The 22,155-nt window shown below is 39.2% G+C and overlaps 1 protein-coding gene across 1 annotated transcript in view; it reads right to left on the reverse strand.

Moving 5' to 3' along the window:
• Positions 1–10,553: 10,553 nt before the first annotated feature.
• The window catches only part of PGM2 (phosphoglucomutase 2), a 15,028-nt gene continuing 3,426 nt past the window's right edge, over positions 10,554–22,155 (reverse strand). Inside the window, exons 5-13 of the mRNA XM_010077817.1 lie at positions 21,149–21,342; positions 19,832–20,021; positions 19,037–19,134; positions 16,371–16,551; positions 16,176–16,269; positions 15,212–15,341; positions 12,499–12,688; positions 11,707–11,840; positions 10,554–10,923 (exon numbers count right to left, since the gene is read on the reverse strand). Coding sequence (XP_010076119.1) covers positions 10,821–10,923; positions 11,707–11,840; positions 12,499–12,688; positions 15,212–15,341; positions 16,176–16,269; positions 16,371–16,551; positions 19,037–19,134; positions 19,832–20,021; positions 21,149–21,342 — 1,314 coding nt within the window. The 3' untranslated portion in view covers positions 10,554–10,820. The remainder of the gene's footprint in view (positions 10,924–11,706; positions 11,841–12,498; positions 12,689–15,211; positions 15,342–16,175; positions 16,270–16,370; positions 16,552–19,036; positions 19,135–19,831; positions 20,022–21,148; positions 21,343–22,155) is intronic.

The following is a 22,155-nucleotide window of genomic DNA, read 5'->3' on the forward strand; positions in this document are numbered from 1 at the left end:
GGCGCTGCGCCATGTGTCTGTCAGAACCTCTCATCTCCCGCGCAAAGCGTGTCCGTGTCGCCTCGCCGCAGGCAGCCGGTGGGCGGCGAGGTGGGCGCGCAGGAGGGAAGGTGGGAACCGCTCCACAGGGACCATTGCTCACAGAACCGGAACCAGCCCCGCGGCTGGCACCTGAAGCGGCCACGTCCCACCCCGGGTGTGGGCCCAGCCCTGGCCATGGGGAAGCCTGCTGCGGGCTCGCCTGCTCGGAGTCGCCTTCGTGCCTTCCTGCCACCTCTTCCGTGCACGGGAAGCCACACGCGCACGTGTATATATATATATACACACACATATAAATAAAATCACTGTAAGAGTTGGCACTAGTTGGTCTGACGGTTGCCAGAGAGGATAAGGACTGAATGGATACGGAGAATTAATTACACTCCTCTGCAAGTGATCTTTCTAGATAATCAAGGCACCCCGCATTCCCATTCTGCAAACCGCTTTTGCACTCAATTAATTTCAAGTCGTCTTGGCAGTAAGACCACTGATTTACTTACTTTTAAGCCTGGGCACATTTGTAGAATCAGAGCTTTCTCAAGGAAATTTGCTGCTGCACGTGTGCTATGCTGTAAGGGAAACAGTCAAGTGAGCTGTCAAACGCAAGCAGAATGTTGCCCCAGATTATGAAAAAGTCACATATTGGTATGTAAACACATCCCCTACTTGCAAAGTGCCAGGTGGTTGTATCTATACGGCTTTTGCTTGCTAGATGCACTTCTTAGGATCACTGACATGCAAATCAAAGTATGAAAGCAGCAGTTCCCTCAGAGCACTTGTTCCCAGTCCGTATGCAGTTCATGGTTTGCTGCTTCTGCTTGAGACGGGGGAATAGGTATGAGTGCCTTGTGTTTTCAATGACCTCCTTTTCATTCCTTAGAACCTCTCTGTAAACTGTGTCTGACTTACATCTTTAAACCAATGCTCTTACTTATCACCCGCCAGCCTCAGTACCTGAGACAAGGGTGTCCTTTTGCTCGTTTTAAGCCTGCTGCCTGAGCACTGCAAGCCTCTAGTAATCACGTTCTAGAAGACAGCAAACTGCAATCCCCACCCACACAGCTCCAGCACTTCAGCCAAGGTTCATGAATTCCCAAATTACCAATTTAGGAAGACTTTCTTTACTGCTTCACTGTTGCCTTTCAGAAGGTGATAATGAAACAGATAAGGATCCTACAAGACTGTTTCTTGCAGCTTGGAAAATCCCTGAACAACAGAAGTCACAAACACAAACTGCATGACAAACACAAATCCTTTCTTCTTTCTCCTCTTTGATAGCAGGGAAAGAAATTGGATGGTGCTTGAACTTATTCATGGAGCCCTCTACTATTTTTCCTGTTATCTCTGATCATATGTTTTAATTCCTGGCCTACCACAGTTTTTGTCAAACTCTTCATGTTCTGATACAGTATTTTATAAGCAAAGTGAAATGCCTTGGTTAAGAACTACACTTACATTGGTTTAATAGTTCCATTTGCTCTAATTCTGAAAAAAAAGGTCCCCTTTTTTAATTCAAGTAGACATAAAATATTTCCTTACAGTTAATAGGAGACGAAACAATCCTGAAGTGTTTGTAAATTGACTTAAGCACTCTGAAAAACTCTTCAGGAACAGTACCTCATTATCTGTTTAATCAGCCAATCTTCTATACTGCCTTCGGGTAAGGTATAGTGAAAATGTAGTATCTGAGTGCCTCAAAAAGAAAGGAAATGTTAATATAACATTTACAACATTTTGTGATAATTTTATTTTAGAATATTTTGCTTTTTTATTAAAACTAACTAAAAAATCCAAGTAAAAAAAAAAAAAAACAAAAACAAGATCTGTTAATGGTTTTAGAAGGTATTGGTCTGATGTCTGTCAACCACAGATGAAAATGTCATAATAGGAACCACATACTACTAATGAGATAGAGAGGAGAAATGCACAGGTCACAATAAGCATCTGGAGCAAACTCCACCATGTTCAGCTGTGTACATTTAAGCAACCATTTGTTTCAGCGCTGGTAACACAGACTTAAAGCACTGCTATGACAGAAATCAAATTGTTTGCAGAGAGAGTTTAGAAACAATGCACAAGGAAGAGTTTAAAGCTGTATCAGATGAAACAAAGAGTATTTAAATATGAACACACTTTGGTGTTACTGGTGATCACAAGGGAAAAAAACTCGGGACAAAGGAGTGCTTCTGAATAGTCATGCAGTAAAGCTGCAACTGTTTTTTATGGTCTGACCTCGCAGTAGAAAGGTAGCTCATGAGCTGCATACGGTGATAAGGAAACACAGAAGATGGGATTGTGCATTAAGTCATCTTATCCTTCTGGTTTTAGCACCTATCGGGTCTGCAGTCATGCATTCTTATGATTCAGTACCCACACGTCCCTGAAGACAGGTATTTAGGTGCTTTATTTGAAGCACAAAAAGGTCACTCTGTCTTTTATGTCTCTTTATCCAGGATGCAGGAAGACCAGAATTTTTTCTGCTGAGCCTGAGAGTGTTCAGCCTGCCTTCCATGAAAGTTTCCTAATCATCAGCCTCCAGGCTACATTAGACAGCTTTCCTTCTCTCTGCCTCCTGATGAAACTGTTGCTTATGTAGGGGGAAGAAAAAGTTTCATTTGTGAAAACACAAAGAAAACCAGAATGGGGATATGTTCCAGTTCCTAAAAAGTAAACACTTCCATGTGTTCCAGGGACTGGAATCCCTGTATTCATGTGAAAGCCCTGAGCAACAAACAGACTTCCTAATAATGTTTGATTTTCTGAAACAGTAAATCTTTGTTCTTTTTTCCTTCACAGTCTACTTTTTCTTTACAGTAGCCTATTATCTAAAACATACTACCATCACATTAACTTCTTCAGACTGAGGAGAAAAATCAGCCTGGGCTTTTGATACCCTGCAAACATGTTCTATAAAAGAACACCAGTTTTGTTTAACCATTATCTCTTTGTCCAGTCACACTTTTAAAAAATGCAAAAAAACCCCCACCACCACTACCTATTGTACAGAACTTGAATACGCGGGCTTCTAGGAGGCATGCTATGAGAATATGCAGGCATTGAAGCCTCTTTTGTAGGATACGGAGGAGAAGCATCTACTCACTTGATCCCAGCTGGGATAGGATTGTAGATCAGTACAAATTTATGGTGAATGCACCTGGCTGTGGCCAAGGGAGCAGAACTTAGGGCTGTTGTGACTGTGGATTCATCCTTTGAAGCACCACTAGGCACATGAGAAGTTTTAAGTTTGCACCCAAGATGTTTTCAGGCTTGAAGTTCCTCCACAGTTGGGCAGCAGTTGAGCAGTAACATTTTGGATTATGAATTTGAATGTGGGCACCTCCATTGTGCTTCAGTTGCATTATAAGCACCTGTGCTTTTCCCTCTGGATTACCCATAATGATGAATTTCTATTGCTACTATATAAAACAGTCTAAGTCTTTATTTGTTATTTGCTTCCTGTAAATCTGTTTAGTACCTTATTAAGGGTGTGATACTGCTTTAAGTGATTGAACCTTTGATTTAAGTGAAGTCTGGATGAAGCCCTGCATTCTTAACCCATGACATTGTATCTCCAGATGCTATTTATGTGTAGTTACAGACATTTAATAAACAAAATTTGAATGATTACTGTTCTTATAGCATATTTGCCTATTTTATATGCTGTGCCAGCGACATTAGTTAGGGATTAGCTTTGTAGACGAGGCTGTTATCGCTAATCATGAGTAGAGTCAAGAACAAGCTGAGATGCTGTTACAGATCCTGCCTGCTGCTTGCCTCTATGTTTTTGGACATTTCAGATGTTGTGATTAATCCTGCCTCCCCTTCTTTCCCATAAACACATTTGAAAATTACTTACCAGTGATTGTGCAAGTATTTAAAGCTTTTGTTCGGAGGCTGCTGTTGCTATGCCATCATTTATATTGCATTTTATTTAGGTGGGTGTTAGGATATGAATGGACATTTTAATAGGCTCATCCCATTATGCAGTGTTCTGATGGTGCGTGACCTCATTTCAGTTACTTGGCAATTGCTAAACAAAAGATAAATGTTGGCTTCTACTTGGAAGTTGAACAGAAACACTATCCTTGATGAATTTATGTGATTATATAGTGCAAAGAAATATCGTGAAGAAAAGCAATTCGACTTAATTACCTTTGATTACTTTTGTACTTATGGGCAGAAACAGTTTTGTTGGTTATTATTTTTATTTACATTTTTACATTTTTACATTTTTAGGTTGGTTTATGGCATCCAGGTGCCTTCAGCCACAGGATCATAAAAGTCCCTAATCTTTGTAAGGACTTATGTCGGTGCTTAACAAATGTTAATTCGCAGTGACTGTTAAACAAGGATATAAGGTTTGCTTATTCTTGGTGTGTCAAAACCCACAACCACTGTAACTTTGAGAAGCAATAGCGAGCAAGAAACTTCATTTATAGAAACTTTGTAGGTGAATTAGTTACAGATTTAAGCACATACTTGTACAATATGAAAATAATTGCTTGTATGTTAAATATTCTTTTATAGTGAATTCCAGTTATCTTTGTATGATTTATTGTTACATAGTGAAAGTCTCAAATAAATCCTGCTGCAAGTCAAGTACAATATTTGCCTTTTTCATAATATGCTGTGGACTAAGTTTACAGCCTGTAAGGAAGATGGAATGTATTTATTTCCTCCCAGACAAATTGTTTCATAAAGTTTACTGAAACAAAATAAAATGCAGGGGTGGATTTAAGTTGTGACTAGTAAGCAAACTGACAACCTTGAAGTGGAGTCTATCGGTCTAGTATTAAAGCATTACTATGCTTTTTGTTTTGTCAAAGTTTTCAGTACTATGCTAATTCCTTCTCAGTCTAGAGGCATTTCCCCTCCTAGCCCTATAGGCGTGATTCCCTATAGGATGAAATGTTTACAAGTTTCATTGTAATTATATGTATTAATCTGTTACAAAAACATTTTACACGTTTTGGTAACTTAGGGATGTGTCCTTCTCTCGAAGTAGCCAGGGATTCCCTTACACTGGGTTCAGTCCAGGCTGCAAGCATTCTTTATTCTAGGCATGGCAACTGCCATTTCTGGATAAAATGTTAGTGCCTCTGCTCCCAGTTCAAGGCTGGTTATTCACAAATTACATTTGTCTGTTTTTTTAATGTCTGTCCTGGGACTAAAAATCTCTAAATTGGCTTAGTTAACATACACAACACTTTGTTGGAGGAATTAGACCCGCTCTGAAAAAGCTGTAGCTTAGCACCCATTCCAACTTGCAATACTGACTTCTCTCTTTGGTATACTCTTAGTGCCTTTGTTTCGGTTCTTCATTTCAGTTCTAGATCCTCCTTCTCTGATGCAAGACAAGGTTAGTAAAGACTCTAGCAACAAGAAGTTTCATCTTGTAATTCTGTAGTTTGTCGTAATTGTTCTATCAGCTTGACATACCCCTGTAGTTTTGTGGTTTTTGTTTTGGTTTTTTTTGGTTGGGTTTTTTTTTTGGTTTTTTGGGTTTTTTTTGTTTTTTGTTCCCCCCACCAGAAGTTGTGAACTTCTATTTGGAACAGAGCAGGGAATGAAGCAAGTAAATTACTGTTTCTGTGGATGCTCTAAAGCCATCTTAAGGACGTCTCAGTATGCATCAGCCCATTGCTGGCCCCACTGCCAGACTTCTAAGACACTTGCAGGGTTCTCCAAGTGCATCCACTCCGTGTACAGCACACGACCTCTCATGGGCCTTTGTGGGAGGCTATAAAGGCCCTTCTGTCTTGCCTTATACCATATTCATCTGCTCCATAAGACCTTCTGTGTAACCTTAAAAAAGAGGTTCTCAGCATGATGACAATAAATCACCATCTCGCTGTACCAGTACCTGGTAGAAGTGACCAGTTTAGGGCATCAGTTAGGTGGAAGATGAGAGAAGGATGAGGAGGTTCCCTCTAAAGGTGCAAAACAGGAGAATGGTGCAGACAGTGACAATAGGGGCTGCAACATCATCGTGGCCCTACTATCAGCACGTTAGCAGAATCAGCCAGGCAGCCACGCATCCACCCTGTCTCTACCAGGGACTGCGTCCTCCTAGGAGATCTTCAGGCAGGACAGAAGTAGTAATTAATGCATGTAGATGATCCACGAATAATGGCAACAGCTCAGCAGAAACCCAGCCTGTCACAGGAACCTGTGGGAAAGACCAGGGCAGCTGGTTCTCCTTAGCATCCCTCAAGAGTCAAGAATCACTTGACAGACTGTGGTCAAGGCTGAACACAGATGGTTTACCTAGAGAGAGGAAGCATCAGCAAAATCCAGATCCAGGGTTGGCACATAGCAGCAGATGCAAAATAAACATGCCCCTTTATCCTGTGGAGCCTTTCAGATGCATACAGAAAACAATAAAAAATGTAGGACCCATAACCCTACTGTCTTCAGACCTTACCCATGAATTCAGTAAAGCATCCTTTACCACATTCTGTAACAAAAGAAATGTGAGACCTCCCACGCTACAAATGAAAATAAAAAGAATCATGGAATCATTTGGGTTGGAAGGGAACTTTTAAAGATCATCTAGTCCAACTCCCCTGCCATGGGCTGGGGCATCCTCCACTAGACCAGGTTGCTTGAAGCCTGTCCAACCTGACCTTGAACATTTCGCATGGATGGGGCATCCACAGCTTCTCTGGGCAACCTGTTCCAGTGTTTCACCACCCTTATAATAAAAAACTTCTTCCTTATGTCCAATCTAAATCTACCCTCTTTCAGTTTAAAACTGTTAGCCCCTGTCCTGTCACTATAGGCCCTGGTAAAAAGTATCCTGTCTTTCTTAAAAGCCCTCTTTATATGTTGAAAGGCCACAATAAGATCTCCCTAGAGCCTTCTCTTCTCCAGACTGAATAACCCCAACTCTCTCAGCCTTTCTTCATAGGAGACACCCCATCCCTCTAACCATTGTTGTGGCCCTCCTCTGGACCTACTCTAACAGCTCCATATCTTTTTTGTGCTCAGGACCCCAAAGCTGGATGCAGCACTCCAGGTGGGGTCTCACAAGAGAAGAGTGGAGGGGGTGAATCACCTCCCCCGTGAAAGCCCAGGGCTGCAGTCTTGTACAGATCCACAAAGCTTCCCCTGCCCGGGGTGTAGCTCATAAGCACCCAAACTGAAGGGACTGCCCCAGCTTGCCTCCTGCAGAACCCTTCCTCTGCCTTTGTTCTCCAGCTTGGGCCCCACACCCCTGGGGACATGACCAGCCGAGAGCACAGCTGGCCCAGCCAGCTGCAGTGCATCCATCCATGCTGCCGTTTAAGGTCAAACACAACCAGGGCCACAGGTGAAGGCTGCACAGTCCACCCCATCTGCCACAGGTTTGTAGCACCACTTGTTCTCTGCCACTTAGGCTGCTGAGGGAGTGTTTTACCTTTACCATATGTGTACTACAGCTCTTGCTTCAGCACTTTTCTTTCACAAAGCTTTTGTCATTAGCATGCTGGAAGATGATGCATACCCCAGCATTCTGTACCCCTTCTGCTACATCTTCTGTCAAAGGTGCTCCTGCTGGGGGGACCTGTCTTAATCTCGACCCTCAGTCCACAGTGATCACACAGAGGCTGGATACCACAAACAAGACAGTCTTGGAAGCACTGACCAACGTCATCTAACCAGGCAGCAAGCAGTCTGGGGTGGGAGCTTGTGAAATACATTTGCTTTGAAGTTCAGGCTGCAACGCAGTGAAGGAAACCATGTTTTGCAAGGGTGGCCTGTGGTTAAGTCACAAGCCACACGTTCAGCTCTACCAAGAGTCAAATTTAGGTACAGGCTCAACATTCACCCCTCCACTTCTCACATAGCCAGTACCTTGCTCTGTTCTGGGACCATGCACCTGCGTCTCCCTCTCCTCTGACATTGGGCTAGAGACAGGCATGGACATTCAGTCATGTGTCCCAGGCAGGGAGTGACAGACTGGTGCCAGGTTGCAGAGGACTACCCAGGAGCCAGAAAGCCCAATGCCACCAGATAAACAGTGCTACTCCTTGAAGAACAAATCACATCTGCATGCAAGGTGAAACAAGTAATAACTGAATATGAATGGCACGTGCATCCCTCTCATCATGACACTGAGAAATTTCTTGAGCTTTCCAAGAGGTTCTTTCCCCATATCCAGCTGCACAACTGGTGCAACCTTCAAGTTGTATTGAAAATAACAAGGATACAGCACTTGGCTCTTTTTTCTTTAAGCAATGTGTAAAAGACAGAGCAATAGCACATGGGAGCTATCTCCTTTCAGCTTTGTTCTTCTACTTGACTACAGGAATACACACTCTCAATTTAATCTTCCACCTTACCTTCTGCTCTTCATGTCTCCCTACTGCCTCTTCATAAATGAAGGAAAGCAGGACCTCACATGCTGAGGGGGATGGAAAGTAGAGAAGAGGAACCTTTGCAATAGTAGGGCTAGGACTAGGGACCAGTGGGCAAGTTTCCTTTTCTTTTCTCACCTCTTGCCACATAGAAACTTATCACAGAAACTTCAGAGACCCAGCTGCATGCTCTTTTCTGTAATGTATCAGCACCATTTCATACTCTGGTCTCACAAACTTGTACTACACACCTATTATTCCAGGTCTTGGGCAGCTGGGGACCCAGCATCATAGGTACTGAGAAAGCCAAGGAAATGCAACAAGGGAACATCTACGATTGAGAAGTACTTCAGATTTGGCCTATGTCAAAAGCTGAAGTGGTCATTGTCATTTTAAATCCTTAATAATAGATCCTTGTTTTCATGTCCCCCCATTACAGATGGTCTTGAAATCCCTCTCAATCTCACTTCTAGATTATAAAGCATGAGTTAGAGTTGAAATTCAATGTACTTTCAGGGATAAAAATAGGATGACAAGCCCCAAAATTTTAAATGACAGGTAATGTTGCTTTCAGATGTCAGGAACAAAAAGTTTATTTATTCAGAAAAAAACCCCAAGATTAATAGACTAGTTCTGCCTCAAGGTCAGGTGGAAATGGACTTGTGATCCATTCATCTATTACTGAGTGTCAGTGTCTTAAGAAGTTCTACTTTCCTTTTGAGAATCAGTTCAGATTTACAATATGCCAAATGCACTGTTTTAGCACACTTAACATGCATGAAAGGAGTCTAAAATACTCAATATTTATTTTAAGTCTTTAATTTGTCCTTAACTTCTATTTCAGAAGGAAAGGACAGTGGGAGTTGATATGTGCAGAAATGTCATGCAATGTGACAAAGCTGATTGCACTGAAGTCAATATTGAGATTCCTTTGACAGTTACTGCTACGTTCAGGAGCCCCCAGGGTCCTATTTAGGAGTATGGACTGCATTATTCAAGGCACCAAATAAACATGTATCCAAAAAAACCCTGTCTCATCTTTGGTTTAGTATAAGAGAAATGGAAACAGAAAAGCAGAGGGTGTAAACAAGCACTTTCTGCACAAACTAATAGCCTATACTCTTAGATGTCTACTCTAAAGGACTAGGATTTGACTAACAGCATATTCTGCTTCCTCAGTACTCTTCTTATTACTTTAAAGTTACTTTTCTGTGCCACACAGATGGACATCAATATGAATGATTCAGATGCTGCCTTTGAATCTGTACAGCCAGGAAAAACTGATGTGACAGCCAAAGAATGCAGGGATAGTCTTTCCTTGTGTCCTCCGATGATAACTCTGAAGTCTGTAAGGTAAAAGCAAGCATCCAGTGTTCTTTGCTTACCATCCTAGCTAACAAGGTAAGCTATTATTTACTGGGCATGGAATTGCAAGTTTGTTCCTTTTCAAATAAAATTTGATCTGTTTGGTCTGGCAACTAGGCACTCTCCATAGGATACCAGAAGTAATTCTAGCAAAGAGGTTTCTTTACCTAGGAAGTACCAGGGCTGTTAGAGCTATACTGATATCCAAAACAAGTACTGAAGATGCAGAAAATCCTTGCATTAAAGTTAACTGGTAACCTCCAAATAACCCTCTCGGGCTCTGCAAGTACAGACAACAGCATGCAATAAAATGGAAACTTCTGCTCTAAATTAGACACGCAGAGGTATGCAAGAAGTCATGGTAGCATACAGTATGACAGGCTCTGAGACTCGGGCATTCATTGAGCTAATTATGCTTAGTTCGATGAGGTAACAGAAAGGTGCTGTATGTAGATATATTATCTTGATAAATTCATGGTATTAAAAGGCATTTTAGTACACTTAGTATCACTAACCTGGAATATGATGTATAGTTCCACAGCAAATAGCTCTCCAGCAAATTCACTGTGACTTTGTTTATTTGGGTGAAAATCCCCAAGAAAAAACCCACTATTTCTGGAACATTTGCCCCAAATTTGTCAAAGTCTCAGTAGCTTTCAGTACTTCTTGTTAACAGAAGAACTTGCTTTGCAAATCTAAACCTAGATAAAGTTGCATAGTGTTATCAGATCACACGCGCGCGCACACACACACACAGGCAAAAGAAATAAAAGTCCCCACAAAACGGGCTGCATTTAAGAAATCAGGATATTATTTATAATATTTAATTAAAACAAGTTTTGATTGAAATACATTTGCAGTCAACTTTTAGTTCATAAAGCTTTTAGTCCAACTGACAGGTTTTTTGGCCCTTTAAGGGTAGAGATATTTCCTTCCAAAGAGTACCCAGAGTAACTCTTAATATAAGCAGAAGTCTTTTTAGTCTGATCGCTCAGATGTTTGGTCCTAAAAATCCTTACTTCTTAAATAATGCACTTCAATGCTGCAAAAAACAATTAAGGTAGGAATTTTGCTATTTTACTCAGTCTTTCGTTGCAGATTATTTTTTTCTGGTTGAAAGAAGTGTTTTTCAAGAGCGTTGACCAATTCATCTAGTTCTTTCTTCAGCTGCTCAACGTCACTGAGAAACAAAATCCACACAAATACAGAAAACAGTGTCACAACGGAGAAGCTAAAATGGACATCCTCAGTGCGAGGAATTTTCAAGTCTGTTGCATTGATTCAGACAAATATTTTTTATTAATGATAGAAGTATATACACTTGATTTCTTCTGGTAACGCACTGATGTTCACATCCAACTGATGTGCACGAAGGCACTTAAGACTACGGAGAAACATAAACCCACAATATAATCTAAAATAGAACAACTAGTTTAAGTTCAGAAGATCTTCTACTACTAAATGTATGTGATTAGAAATTAACTTTTATACTTGTAATAGTATTTTCAGATGAATTTTCATCTATGAGAAAATACTATTTTCATTGCATAAGTTAATAATTGCTTATCTTTAAGACTGGATGATTTCCAAGGCTATCAGTCAAGGGTATAATTACTAAACATAAAAGGGTTTAAAATATATTAGAACATTTTTTATATAGTTATATCAGTTTAAAGCAACTATGTACGTAAAAAGAGAGAGAATATATCTACTATCATTTAAAGGCAGAATGTTTTTCTTGGTATTGTTTTTACTGAATGTGAAACAAAGTTCAAAGGAATTTCAATGACCACAAGAATGCATCAACAAATTTTGCAGAATTGATGCTTTATGCAAATACATTTGCTAAAATAATGATTGTGGTAATATTATTTGATCATGAAGAGCCCCTTCCCCACCAAAACAATACCAAAAAGCCACACAACCCCTATTACACAGCATTTACTGCTGTAAGTGACAATACCTGTTTCCAGGAGGTGCACAAAGTTCAGAATAGTATTTGATCTTTGGTTCTGTCCCACTGGTTCTCATTGTGGCCACTCCTCCATTAGCAAAAGTGAATGTTATCATTTGGCTACTTTTACTAGTGGGAAGTATCTAGAAATAGTAAGAATAATTTTTTTAGAAGCTTGGAAAGTGACCATATATAATGAATTCAAGACAAAACGCATGCCTTGATGTCATATAACTAAAGGATCAATTAAAATTAAGCTTAGTTCTGTTTTCTTCATCACTGTGGTCTTGAGACCACAACAGGTAAATGACAGCTTTACCCTCCACCTAGAATCTGGTAGCAATACATTACTGCCAGGTAGCTCATTTCACATCTAGTCAACATTTTTACTACAGATAGAAAATTGCTCTGTGATGGCATCTCCCAGGAAAAAAAGAAACACGGATTATGGAAAACTAAAGAACCCAAAGCCACATCTCAGTAGACAGTTTACACTTACAGTAACTTACAACAAGGTAAGGCAATATTGCTGTAGCAAGACAGTGAGATCCTCCTACTTCCCTTTACAGACTGTCATCTTGTAGAGAAAAATACCCACAAAACCAAACAAATAAACCCCAACTGTCCTCCCCTCCCCCAACCTTCATTTCCTCCCACCAAGGCAAAACAATCATCCACGATCTAACTTATTTTAAGACTCAGGATGTAACATAATGTTCAGAGTGTTTCTCCATAGAATTTTTTATGTGTGTGAAAATACATACTTATATGACTAATATATAATTTAAAAAATATACTTACAGCCTTTTGATCTGGCTGGCTGCTGTCGTACCCAGTAGTTAGATCCCTTATTCCACAAACTTTAAATCTACCGCAAGATTTTGGGTATGTGTTTTTTCCATCAAAATTTCTAAGGTTCTCAAAAAGCTGTTGAATAACTGTAGGATCATGGCAGATGAAATATGAAGCTTTGGTGATATGTAAGCCATATCTGTGAAAGCACAGTATTACTGAAGAAGCAATGTTTTTCATAGAGTTGGACACCATACACATTATACAACCTTCTCTAAAGCAAGAATCTATACTCATGGTCACCCAACTGTAACATCAGTCACCCTCTTACAATTTTAAAAAGGCTTCAACAGCTTAATTGTCCTATTTAAATACTTTAAAGAAATTTCTGTGCAGACACCTTTTCCTTTTAATGATTAAAAATTAGAAAGTTTACTGCTAAACCAGAAGAAAAAAAAAGATGTCCTTACTGCCTTAAAGAGATCTAACCACCACAGGAAAAGAACAGACTACATCTAAATAGCTTCGACTGGATTCCAGCTGACCTTTTCTGAGTAAAACAAATTCCAGACTTCAGTTCAGAAACTGCTCTCCCACTAAAGTGTTTCTACTAAACCAAACTGTTCTGAACATCGTCTCTTTACCTTACCTGTTTGCTGACAGGTAATATGATGTAGAATCTGCAAAGACAAATCACCCGCTAACACTGACTTTTCAAAACACCACATTGTTGAAAAGTATACAAGCCTGGACTGGTTGGTTAAGTGAGTTCTTACTAAAGATCAACACTTCATGAGCATCCTTGATTCCAGGGAAAATCTGAAGGGCAGAATCTTTCATTAGTAGGATGTTCATGCTAGAAACCTGAAAGGTTCCTTAAACAGGGTCATGTTTATACCAAAATGGACATCATGAAGGTCAATAGTTGTTAAATCAGTCCTGAGAATCCATCAAGGGAATTTACAAGACCTATCCTATATTTGAAAGAAGTGATGAGCTTGCCAGGACTGTAATTTTCCTGATCTGCATGTACTTCTTTGAGAACAAATCCCCCTTCTATGCCTCCAAAATACAGAGTAGAGTTTCTTCTGGTTCAACAGCAACTCACAAGACAAACCTGACGAACAATAAAGTAGTAAGGAGTAGCAAACTGCAACTCTACACTAGCTGCAAGCAAACAAAAAAACCAAATGCACACAAAACCAAGAACTGCCCCTCTCCAGTTCTAGTTATCAAGTATCAATTTAATAAGGCAGATTTGGATTCTTCCTTGGATCTGTAGCTTTTCCACAGAGTGATTATGTGCAGTGACATATTTGAGGTGCATCTACCTACAGTTTGTATGCTAAATGAGCTCCGACTTTCAGAGTCTTCTTCAGTAGCTATGTAGACAGCGGCACTGTGGCACAGTTAAGTTCCACTCAGTTAAATATTCTGTTTCTGAGGGCAACCTGAAGCAGGTGTTTACTGAATGAGTATTTAAAAAAAAAAAAAGCATGAGCCAGAGGATAATTCTTTGAATATACACTTCCAGTTACTAGCAATTAAGGGCATTATCATGTCAGATGCTATATTTGCAGCTCTAGGCATGAATTCCTCTTCCATACATTTATATTACTGTTTCTTGAACACACCTAACCTTCTGCCATGTACAATAGCAGATAAATCCCAAAATTTATGCAGTTTGTTAGCAAGCCTTTGCCACTTAATTTGTTCTTAAACAGTGGACAAAACAAGCATGGCTAGTGGTGCATGCAGATGAGAGATCTGAGGATTGGAAAATAGGAAGCACCAAGGCTGGATTTTTCCATGAGTCTCTTTACAGGTTCCACCACTCCTTTGTTAGTGTCTGTGAGACATGAAGAGGTGGAGAGTATCAGCCAGCCTGGGCTGCTCCCTCCTTTTAAACAAACAGTGCAAAACCCCCACAAAACACACTCCCTGCCCCATTAAATCCAGTAGCCACCCTTGCTGTTGATTTCTTTAATGTGTTCAAAGACCTACACAGGAGCAAAAGAAAAGTAGTGCCTCATATTAAAAGCTCTCAGAGGGACGCGCAGCTGCATATAGCCAGTAGTCTCGCCCAGTCACAGCAGTTCTGTGTAATCAGCCCAAATCTCAGTATTCAGGAGTCAAAAGAGTCAGAACCACCAACATATGCTATCCATCAAAAAAAACCACAGAATAATATAATAAAATATAATAAAAAGCCTAGCTTTAGAGCCAACTAGAATTAAATTAATCACAAGTAGACCTGCAAGTGGGACAGAAGCAAGCTGGTTTCTGATTAACACACATATGCCAGAGCTACTTAGGGCCATTCTGCCATCAATGGTTTTGTGCATTTAAGCAGCTAGAAGCACTATGATCTCCACAACAAAGCAGAACAGCTGGCCAAAAACCAAGCCAATCTTCTGTAAAGGACGAAAGAGCAGAACTTCCCAAAAGGGAGAAAACTTCCAGACAAACAAACAAAAATGCCTCAAAAATCTCATTAACTAATAGGGAATTAGTAAGGTAATATTATTTTTAAAATACTTTAAGATGACACGAAACAAAGTCATAAGTATATTCATGCCCATGAGGCAGAAGCACCTTTTAGAAGATTACAAGAATCTAATTTTTATTTCTCTATACACTACAAGTTGCTTTTGAGTCCCTGTTAACTTACGTACATGTAATGGAGAAAATCTGAAAATTAAACAATTATAATCGAACTCACTCATCATAGACAGCTTTCAGCTGCTGAGACAAAGTCAAATTCCTGGTTGCCAAAAAGCTAGCCATCTCCGCAGTTATAACAGCAGCACTGACACCATCTTTGTCTAGAACAGCAGGACAGCACATATATCCTAAACAAAGAAAATTAAATATATTTGATAAATTTTTATGAGGAAATAAGATAAAATGGGGGGGGTGGGGTGGAACATTAATCAAACCAACATGTTTTAAAGGAGAAATGTGTATTACCATAGTACAGATATTTTAAAGTTAAACCAAAAGCAGAAACATTTTATCTTCTAATCAGTGCTAACATGATCAGTTAACATGTATCAGTGCCACATGCTCCCGAGTACTTTTGGAGCTCTCATGAAAGAGAAACGCCACACTGCAGTAACAATGCAAGTATAGCACTTTGTTTCAAATGTGATCACCCTTACATGATAGCATATGGTAAAACTTATACTTATCTGTGAAATGGTCAAATTTTCTCTGTTTTTCAGGTACTGAGATACTCAAGAAATAGCATTATAGCTTTACAATTTCCTACTCACGAATTCATAGCTTTTATTCATGGCTTTCTAGTTTATATGTATAATTTGGGAGAGTTTTTACTTTCTTCACAATTAAACTTAGCTTAAAATTGTCAGCTAAACATACTCAACTTGAAGTCTTAAAACCGTGTTTGTTTGGGTTTTTTTAAATAGCTTGTGCAAAACTTACAGTCCAAGCCTACATAGCCATGCTACTGAAGATGTATGTGCCCAGTTTACATCACCATACTGTGGGCTAAGCAGAGATATGAAGGATTAAAACTAGTAATATCAATCATCCAAATGGATGATATAAATTACTCACTGGAAATACATTTATTATGTTGAGGGCACCTTTACATTGCCATATTTTGCAATAGTCCTAGTTTCACTATTTTACAGGATACTAGAACACAATATTCTGTTTCTTACCTATAGCCTCCTCAAATGCAAAAAGAACAGCCTTTCCCTGGTCCATGAGCTGTTTGGCACGGTTGCCCATCCACTTGAAACCCGTCAATGTTTCCTACAGCAGTGAGGAGAAAAAATAGAAGCAATGTTTAACAAAGATATGACAGTGCATAGGTAAGCAAATAAAAGAACATGGAATAGCATGTAACAGCTTACCTCAAAGTGAAAACCTTCCTTTAGTGCAATTGCTCTCAGGATTTTGGAAGAAACAGTACTGGATAACATGTAGACATCTTTAATGGCACAAGTATTGCTATTGTGATTTTTCCAGCAATTGAAGATCCACCAGCCTAAAAGAGCTCCCAGTTCATTTCCAGAAAACACTTTCCATTCACCACTGGAGGGGGGGAAAAAAAGTAAATTAATTCAAAAGGGTAATACTGGAGAAAAAAAAAATCTACTGGTTCTTGCATACATGAATACTAGCAAATAAAACCACAGCATCTGAGTTTCAAGTAACAGTAACAAGATATCATGTGTTCATTAAGAACAAACAAAAAAATTCATCCCCCAAAAAATTGTGAAGTCCTTACTCTCCTCCTCCATCATATGTACCAGCTTTTGAGTTTATCCAAAGATGAAAGTGATATTTCCAGCATACTTTAAGTAAAACAAAAAAAATAAATCAGCAGACATATTATAAAATCAATGATTAAGACAAGCACAGAGACATGAATTCTCAAGTGATCAGTATTTTTAGTTGACTCAGTGATATACCTTTTATTTAAGCACAAATACATCAATTGGTCATTGAGGAATATTGGAAAACATCTCAAACAGGTAAAAAAAGATTAACACGTTGCTAGAACAAGAAAAATTGAAGGACAAAGGGAAAGACAGATGTCAAAATTGCACAAAAATTCCCAGTCACAAAAGGGGACAAAGACATTGCCAAACTGACAAAAATCAAGACCTACAGAAACAGTACCTGTTGTGAAAGAGCAGACTCAGTCTCCTGCATTTATTGATGCCAACAGGCATAAAGCAATGCACTGCAACAACTTATTGTAAGAGCGCTGAGAGAGCGTGCTCTAGCAGGAGTTTCTGTCAAAGGAGAAGTGCAGATACTGTAGAAGCCTATATTAATATTCCATTAGTGTATGAACAGCTACAGCAGAAGTCTGAGAGGAGGACGCAGGACTGAAAGTTACGAAACAACTAAGACTGGCTAAACACTTAGCAAAGACGTAGCAGAATGAGAGCACCGTGCTCTCAATGGCAACAAAAGCAATAAACTAACTCTCCCTCTTCAAGCCTCTGATAGCTATAAGTTTTTAGACAAAAAACATGAGTGCTTTTGCATTCTTGTTTTAACCCATCATAACTAGCACAAACTAAAGCTTTGTATGTTATTTCCTCAACACTGAATTGCCAACTGAGGTTGGCACAGGCCAAAAACATTAAAATAATGATATTCCAGCTAATGCTGCCAAAGATACAGCAGGCAGTGCCAGTTAGCCCAGTTTTCTTCTAAAGGCAGAGAAGCCTCCTTAGTTAATGCTGTGAGGAAAACCAGTTAAAAAAAAAAAGCCCCCAAAACCCAAAGAAAACACCACCACTTATGAAGTTGCTGCAAGACCAAAAGAGGTTATCTGGTAAGCAAAATGGTGATTTGCGCTGTCTCCTTCTACTGGGTTTTTGGAATTTCCATAACTGATTCAGGTTCAAATACTTGGATCATCCACAATCACTGAGGACATCTAGCAGGTGCCCATCTCATCCCTTGGGTACCATGGGCTGTTGCCATAATTTTATATCCCTATTCTGGCTCTTACACACAGGGAATTAATTTACACTACTTCTGCTCCTGGCCCAGCAGCAGATTTTTGTTCTGCTCCTCTCTGAGCTGAAAGCCTTGAAGCTTACTTTATTAAAGGTTTATGGTTTCTAACTGCTCAGATTAGTTTCTGCTTTATCAGGGAGATAAAAGAGAAACACCACTAGTTGTAGATGTGATACCAAGTGCAGTACTTCAGCTTATTTTCCTTCATCAAATAGAACCACAATACAGAAATGCAAACAATTGTAGAAGTACAGGATATCAGTGGGCATGAAATAAGGGGATAGCAATATTGGGTCAGAACAGTAGGTTACACATTCCATACTTATGAAAAGTTTAGGAGAAGCCCCTGTTTGAGCAAGTTTACCTTTTGTGATCCTGTTCTTTGACAGGATATCCATAGATAAATAATGCATGTATAGCTAGTCCTCAAAGGAGAGAGTACAAATGACTATACTGAGAAGTACCAAAAATGGGCAAAGCTTAAGGTGAAATGCAGGTACATAACATGCATAGAAGTGGGGAACTGAGCAAGAGAGGCCTACATCATCTAATGATTAGTAAACTGTCTGGTCTAACAGTGTTTGAGAAAGAACTCATATTGAAGAACAGGGATGTTCCCTATTCCTGAGATTATGAAGGAACTATACAGGTTCTCCTGAATATTCAAGTTATTATTAAATAAACACAGTATGAAAGAATGTTTATCAGTCTTCTGTGAAAAAATTTCTAACTGAAAACCTACCTTTAAAAATATATAGCACAATCACAACAATGCACATGCTTCTTTGCATGCCTCCAGTACAGCAAGCATCAAGTATTTATTCAGGCTTTTGTATAGTGTCTAATATTAATCATTATTTCATTTGCTGCCCCCACCATGGTCTGCTTCATACAGTTCACATTTCTATGTGTTTTCAGACCAAAAACAACGGCTATGACTATTAGATCTTCCTTTCCAACACAGGTTGCAAGAAGCCCCCAAATGAACCTAGCCTTTAAGTAGAAAATGTAAATGATTTGCATTTCTTTATTACCATACCTCTCTTGCTTCTCTGCCACTGCAAGTCGATCAGCATCAGGATCATTTGCTAAAATGATTTTTGCCCCATCTTTTTCAGCCAAAGCGAAAGACAGTGTCTGGAAAAGTGGTAAGCCAGACCAGATGAGTGTTAAGACTCCCAAACAATATTTTCACTTTCTTTACAGGTTTTAAATAATTTTCCCAATTTATTTAATCTCAAACGTCCCAAATCATGATGTGTCCCTACAAAAAATAAACTTCAAGCATGGCAGTAGCAGAGCAGTCAGGATATTTAACTTCACCTACATAATTCCACTTCTGCAGCCTGAGACAAACACTCCTTAGATTCAACAGGATCCTTCAGTAACAAAGTGTAACAGAAATAAATGCAGCAGAAATTCTAACCATCTGTTAGGACTTCCCCTGCCCCCTCCTGGTCTTGTATCAGAACAATTTAGTTCTTGTATTTCAGAAGCAAATTACAGAAACTTTCCAAAACCAACTGTGAAGATTTTTTTACTTTTTATTTTATTTTTTAAAAGTATTACTATATGACTTTGTTCTATGAGCAGATGCTGCCCATTCTGTTAAGAGAGCAGAACAAAGCAGTTTAAAGTTACAGCTAATTACTACCTGACTGGTTCAAAAAGAGTTACATAGGTCAATAAAATTATACCAGCTAACTTCACTAAACGTAAGGCTATGAAAACAGAATCAAAAGAGACCTTTAACCAATATTTGTAACCATGACTACTGGCAGAAAGGAAAAACTGTTTGAAAGACATTGCAACTATTAAAAAAATATCTATTTACCAGAACACCTTTGCCTTCTTCAGGATTTGGATACTTCACTGTGGGAAATTCTGGATCAGGATCCTTCTGCTCCGGAACGGCAAAAGGAGGGCTAAGGTCAAATGCCTTGAAGGCCAACTGCACAAATTTATGACCTACGCCATGCACAGAAGTATGAACAAATTTCAGGTTTGTTTCCTTGTTTATATTCCTGAAATAAAACAGAGTAACAGTAAAGTTGGTTACGGAAGAATATTCTGCACAAATTGACTACATTTAGAAACAGATATGACTCAATATTCTATATCACTGTTAAAATTATAAATTAAAGGAGGTCAGATTTTAAAGTTAATGGCTTGAAAATTGGCTTAGTCTCATTTTTCAGCAGTATGAGTCACTCTTGATATCTAATGTCCTGGTACATGCAAATTGCTGGAAAAAGAAAGATAGTATACTCTATGCACCCCAAAGGAGGCAAGTGGAAAACTAATACAACTGACTAGTAAGACTCTTCATCCCCAACTCTGGCATTTATACCAGATCCAACGATTGGGAGCACAGTGAACTGACGGCGGGATGCCTCATTTGAGCACATTAATTTTTATGAAGTACATTACTGAAAGTACAGAACATACCTAAAGGCATGCAGACTCCTAAGGAGACATTTAACTCCTATTGTGAAAAAAAGCAGCATAATTTCTCACATAGCCACAACTTTTAATAATCCTGCCTTCATTTATAGCAAGAACATGGTTACTGGTGGCTAAAATTTTGCTGTAAGCAAGCAGATTTAACAGGTTGCTGCTCATCTAATCCATAAACTGATTCTACTTGTTAATCACAAAGACAAACATCCACTTGATCTTGTTGAGTAAAGTTTTTACTGAGCAAGTGACAGGAATAGGCTCCTGCCAGGTGCCCAAGGCCACCAGGACAGAGCAAGACCTCCTTCTTCCGGAACTGGCTTAACAGCCTGCTTCAGCTTCTCTCTTAGAAGCCCATTTTAAGGCTGTTGCACCATCAGTGTCAGCTCACCCCCAGCTGACAGTCTTGCTGTGGCATTTGGTTGGTGTGTGGTCATGCAAATACAGTGAGATTATATAATCAGATACAAATCACTCACTTTGCTGGGTTAGACTTCTGCCAGTCCAGCTTTATAAACAGTGTTACTATGTCACCATGAGGCTGCCAGTGCTACCACAAAAGATGACAAGGTGGCACAGACAAAACTGGATCATGGCAGGATCATGGTTTGCCCTGACTTCCATCAACTTAAACTGCCCTGCTGATGTCCTAGGTGAAAAATCATGTATTCTTAACAGAATTAACACCAGTTACCTGTGAAAGCACTGTTTCTGTATGTCTTTGAAATACTCCTTATTGACTGTGGCATATGGATCATGAAGTAGCAGGCTGCTGTCAATCAGTTTGTCATCCCAAGCCTGAGGCCATGGCTCTTGGTTCTCCTCAATAGCCTGAGAAATTCCTTTGTCGTGAGGGGAAATGATCTGAGCACCATTTTCCCAGTAAACCTAAATAATAAGTAGGGTAAGTAAGTATTTGGTCATTAATACTGCAGGATAGCTTTGTTATTTTTTTGTTGGCTAAGGTGCACAACATTCAGTAGACTATTAAAGTTAATTAGGCTTAAGTACATGCAAAGTATTCCCCTGTTCATGTGCTCAGTGTTTCCTCTCACATCCCATTTTTGTTCTATAAAAAAAGCTGTTTAATTTTATCAGAAGATCTCAAAATCCATAATGAAAAACAAAACAAGACCTAGACAATTTTTTTAGAAGATTAAAGTATCAGCCTGTCTGCCAGCCTTGGGATTGATAACTTGCCCATGCTATTTCACATACTTTCTTCCAGATTTTTAAGTATAATCATATATATAAAGAATTCTTAAGAGGAAAAAAGTGTGCAAAAGTGAAACACATGTATCACAAAGAAATCAAGTAGAAAGGCACAAAAACTTTACAGCAGCAGTATTGCCACAATAGCAAGCACAAATTCAACTAAGTTTCAAGATATTCATTACTTGTAGTCTTCTCCTTTTTGTTGATTGTTTACACATCCAGGAAGAGGTGTACTTATTCTGTTTTACTTTTTGACAGTTGGTTGCACACTTCCTTCTGCTGATAGTTTACAGACCACAAGTTTAAGGAAAGACACCTAACAGCATCTGGGCCATGTACATATGTAGCCCACATAACAAAACATTAAGAAAAAAACGAAGCTGATTTAAAAAAGTAATCGATAAAACACCCAAACAAGCTATCAAGATCAATACAGGAAATAGTAAAAAAAAAAAAAAAAAAAAAGGCAATTTTTAAAAAAACATG

Source organism: Pterocles gutturalis, unplaced genomic scaffold (genome assembly GCF_000699245.1).
Source record: "Pterocles gutturalis isolate BGI_N339 unplaced genomic scaffold, ASM69924v1 scaffold12998, whole genome shotgun sequence".
Taxonomy (NCBI): domain Eukaryota; kingdom Metazoa; phylum Chordata; class Aves; order Pterocliformes; family Pteroclidae; genus Pterocles; species Pterocles gutturalis.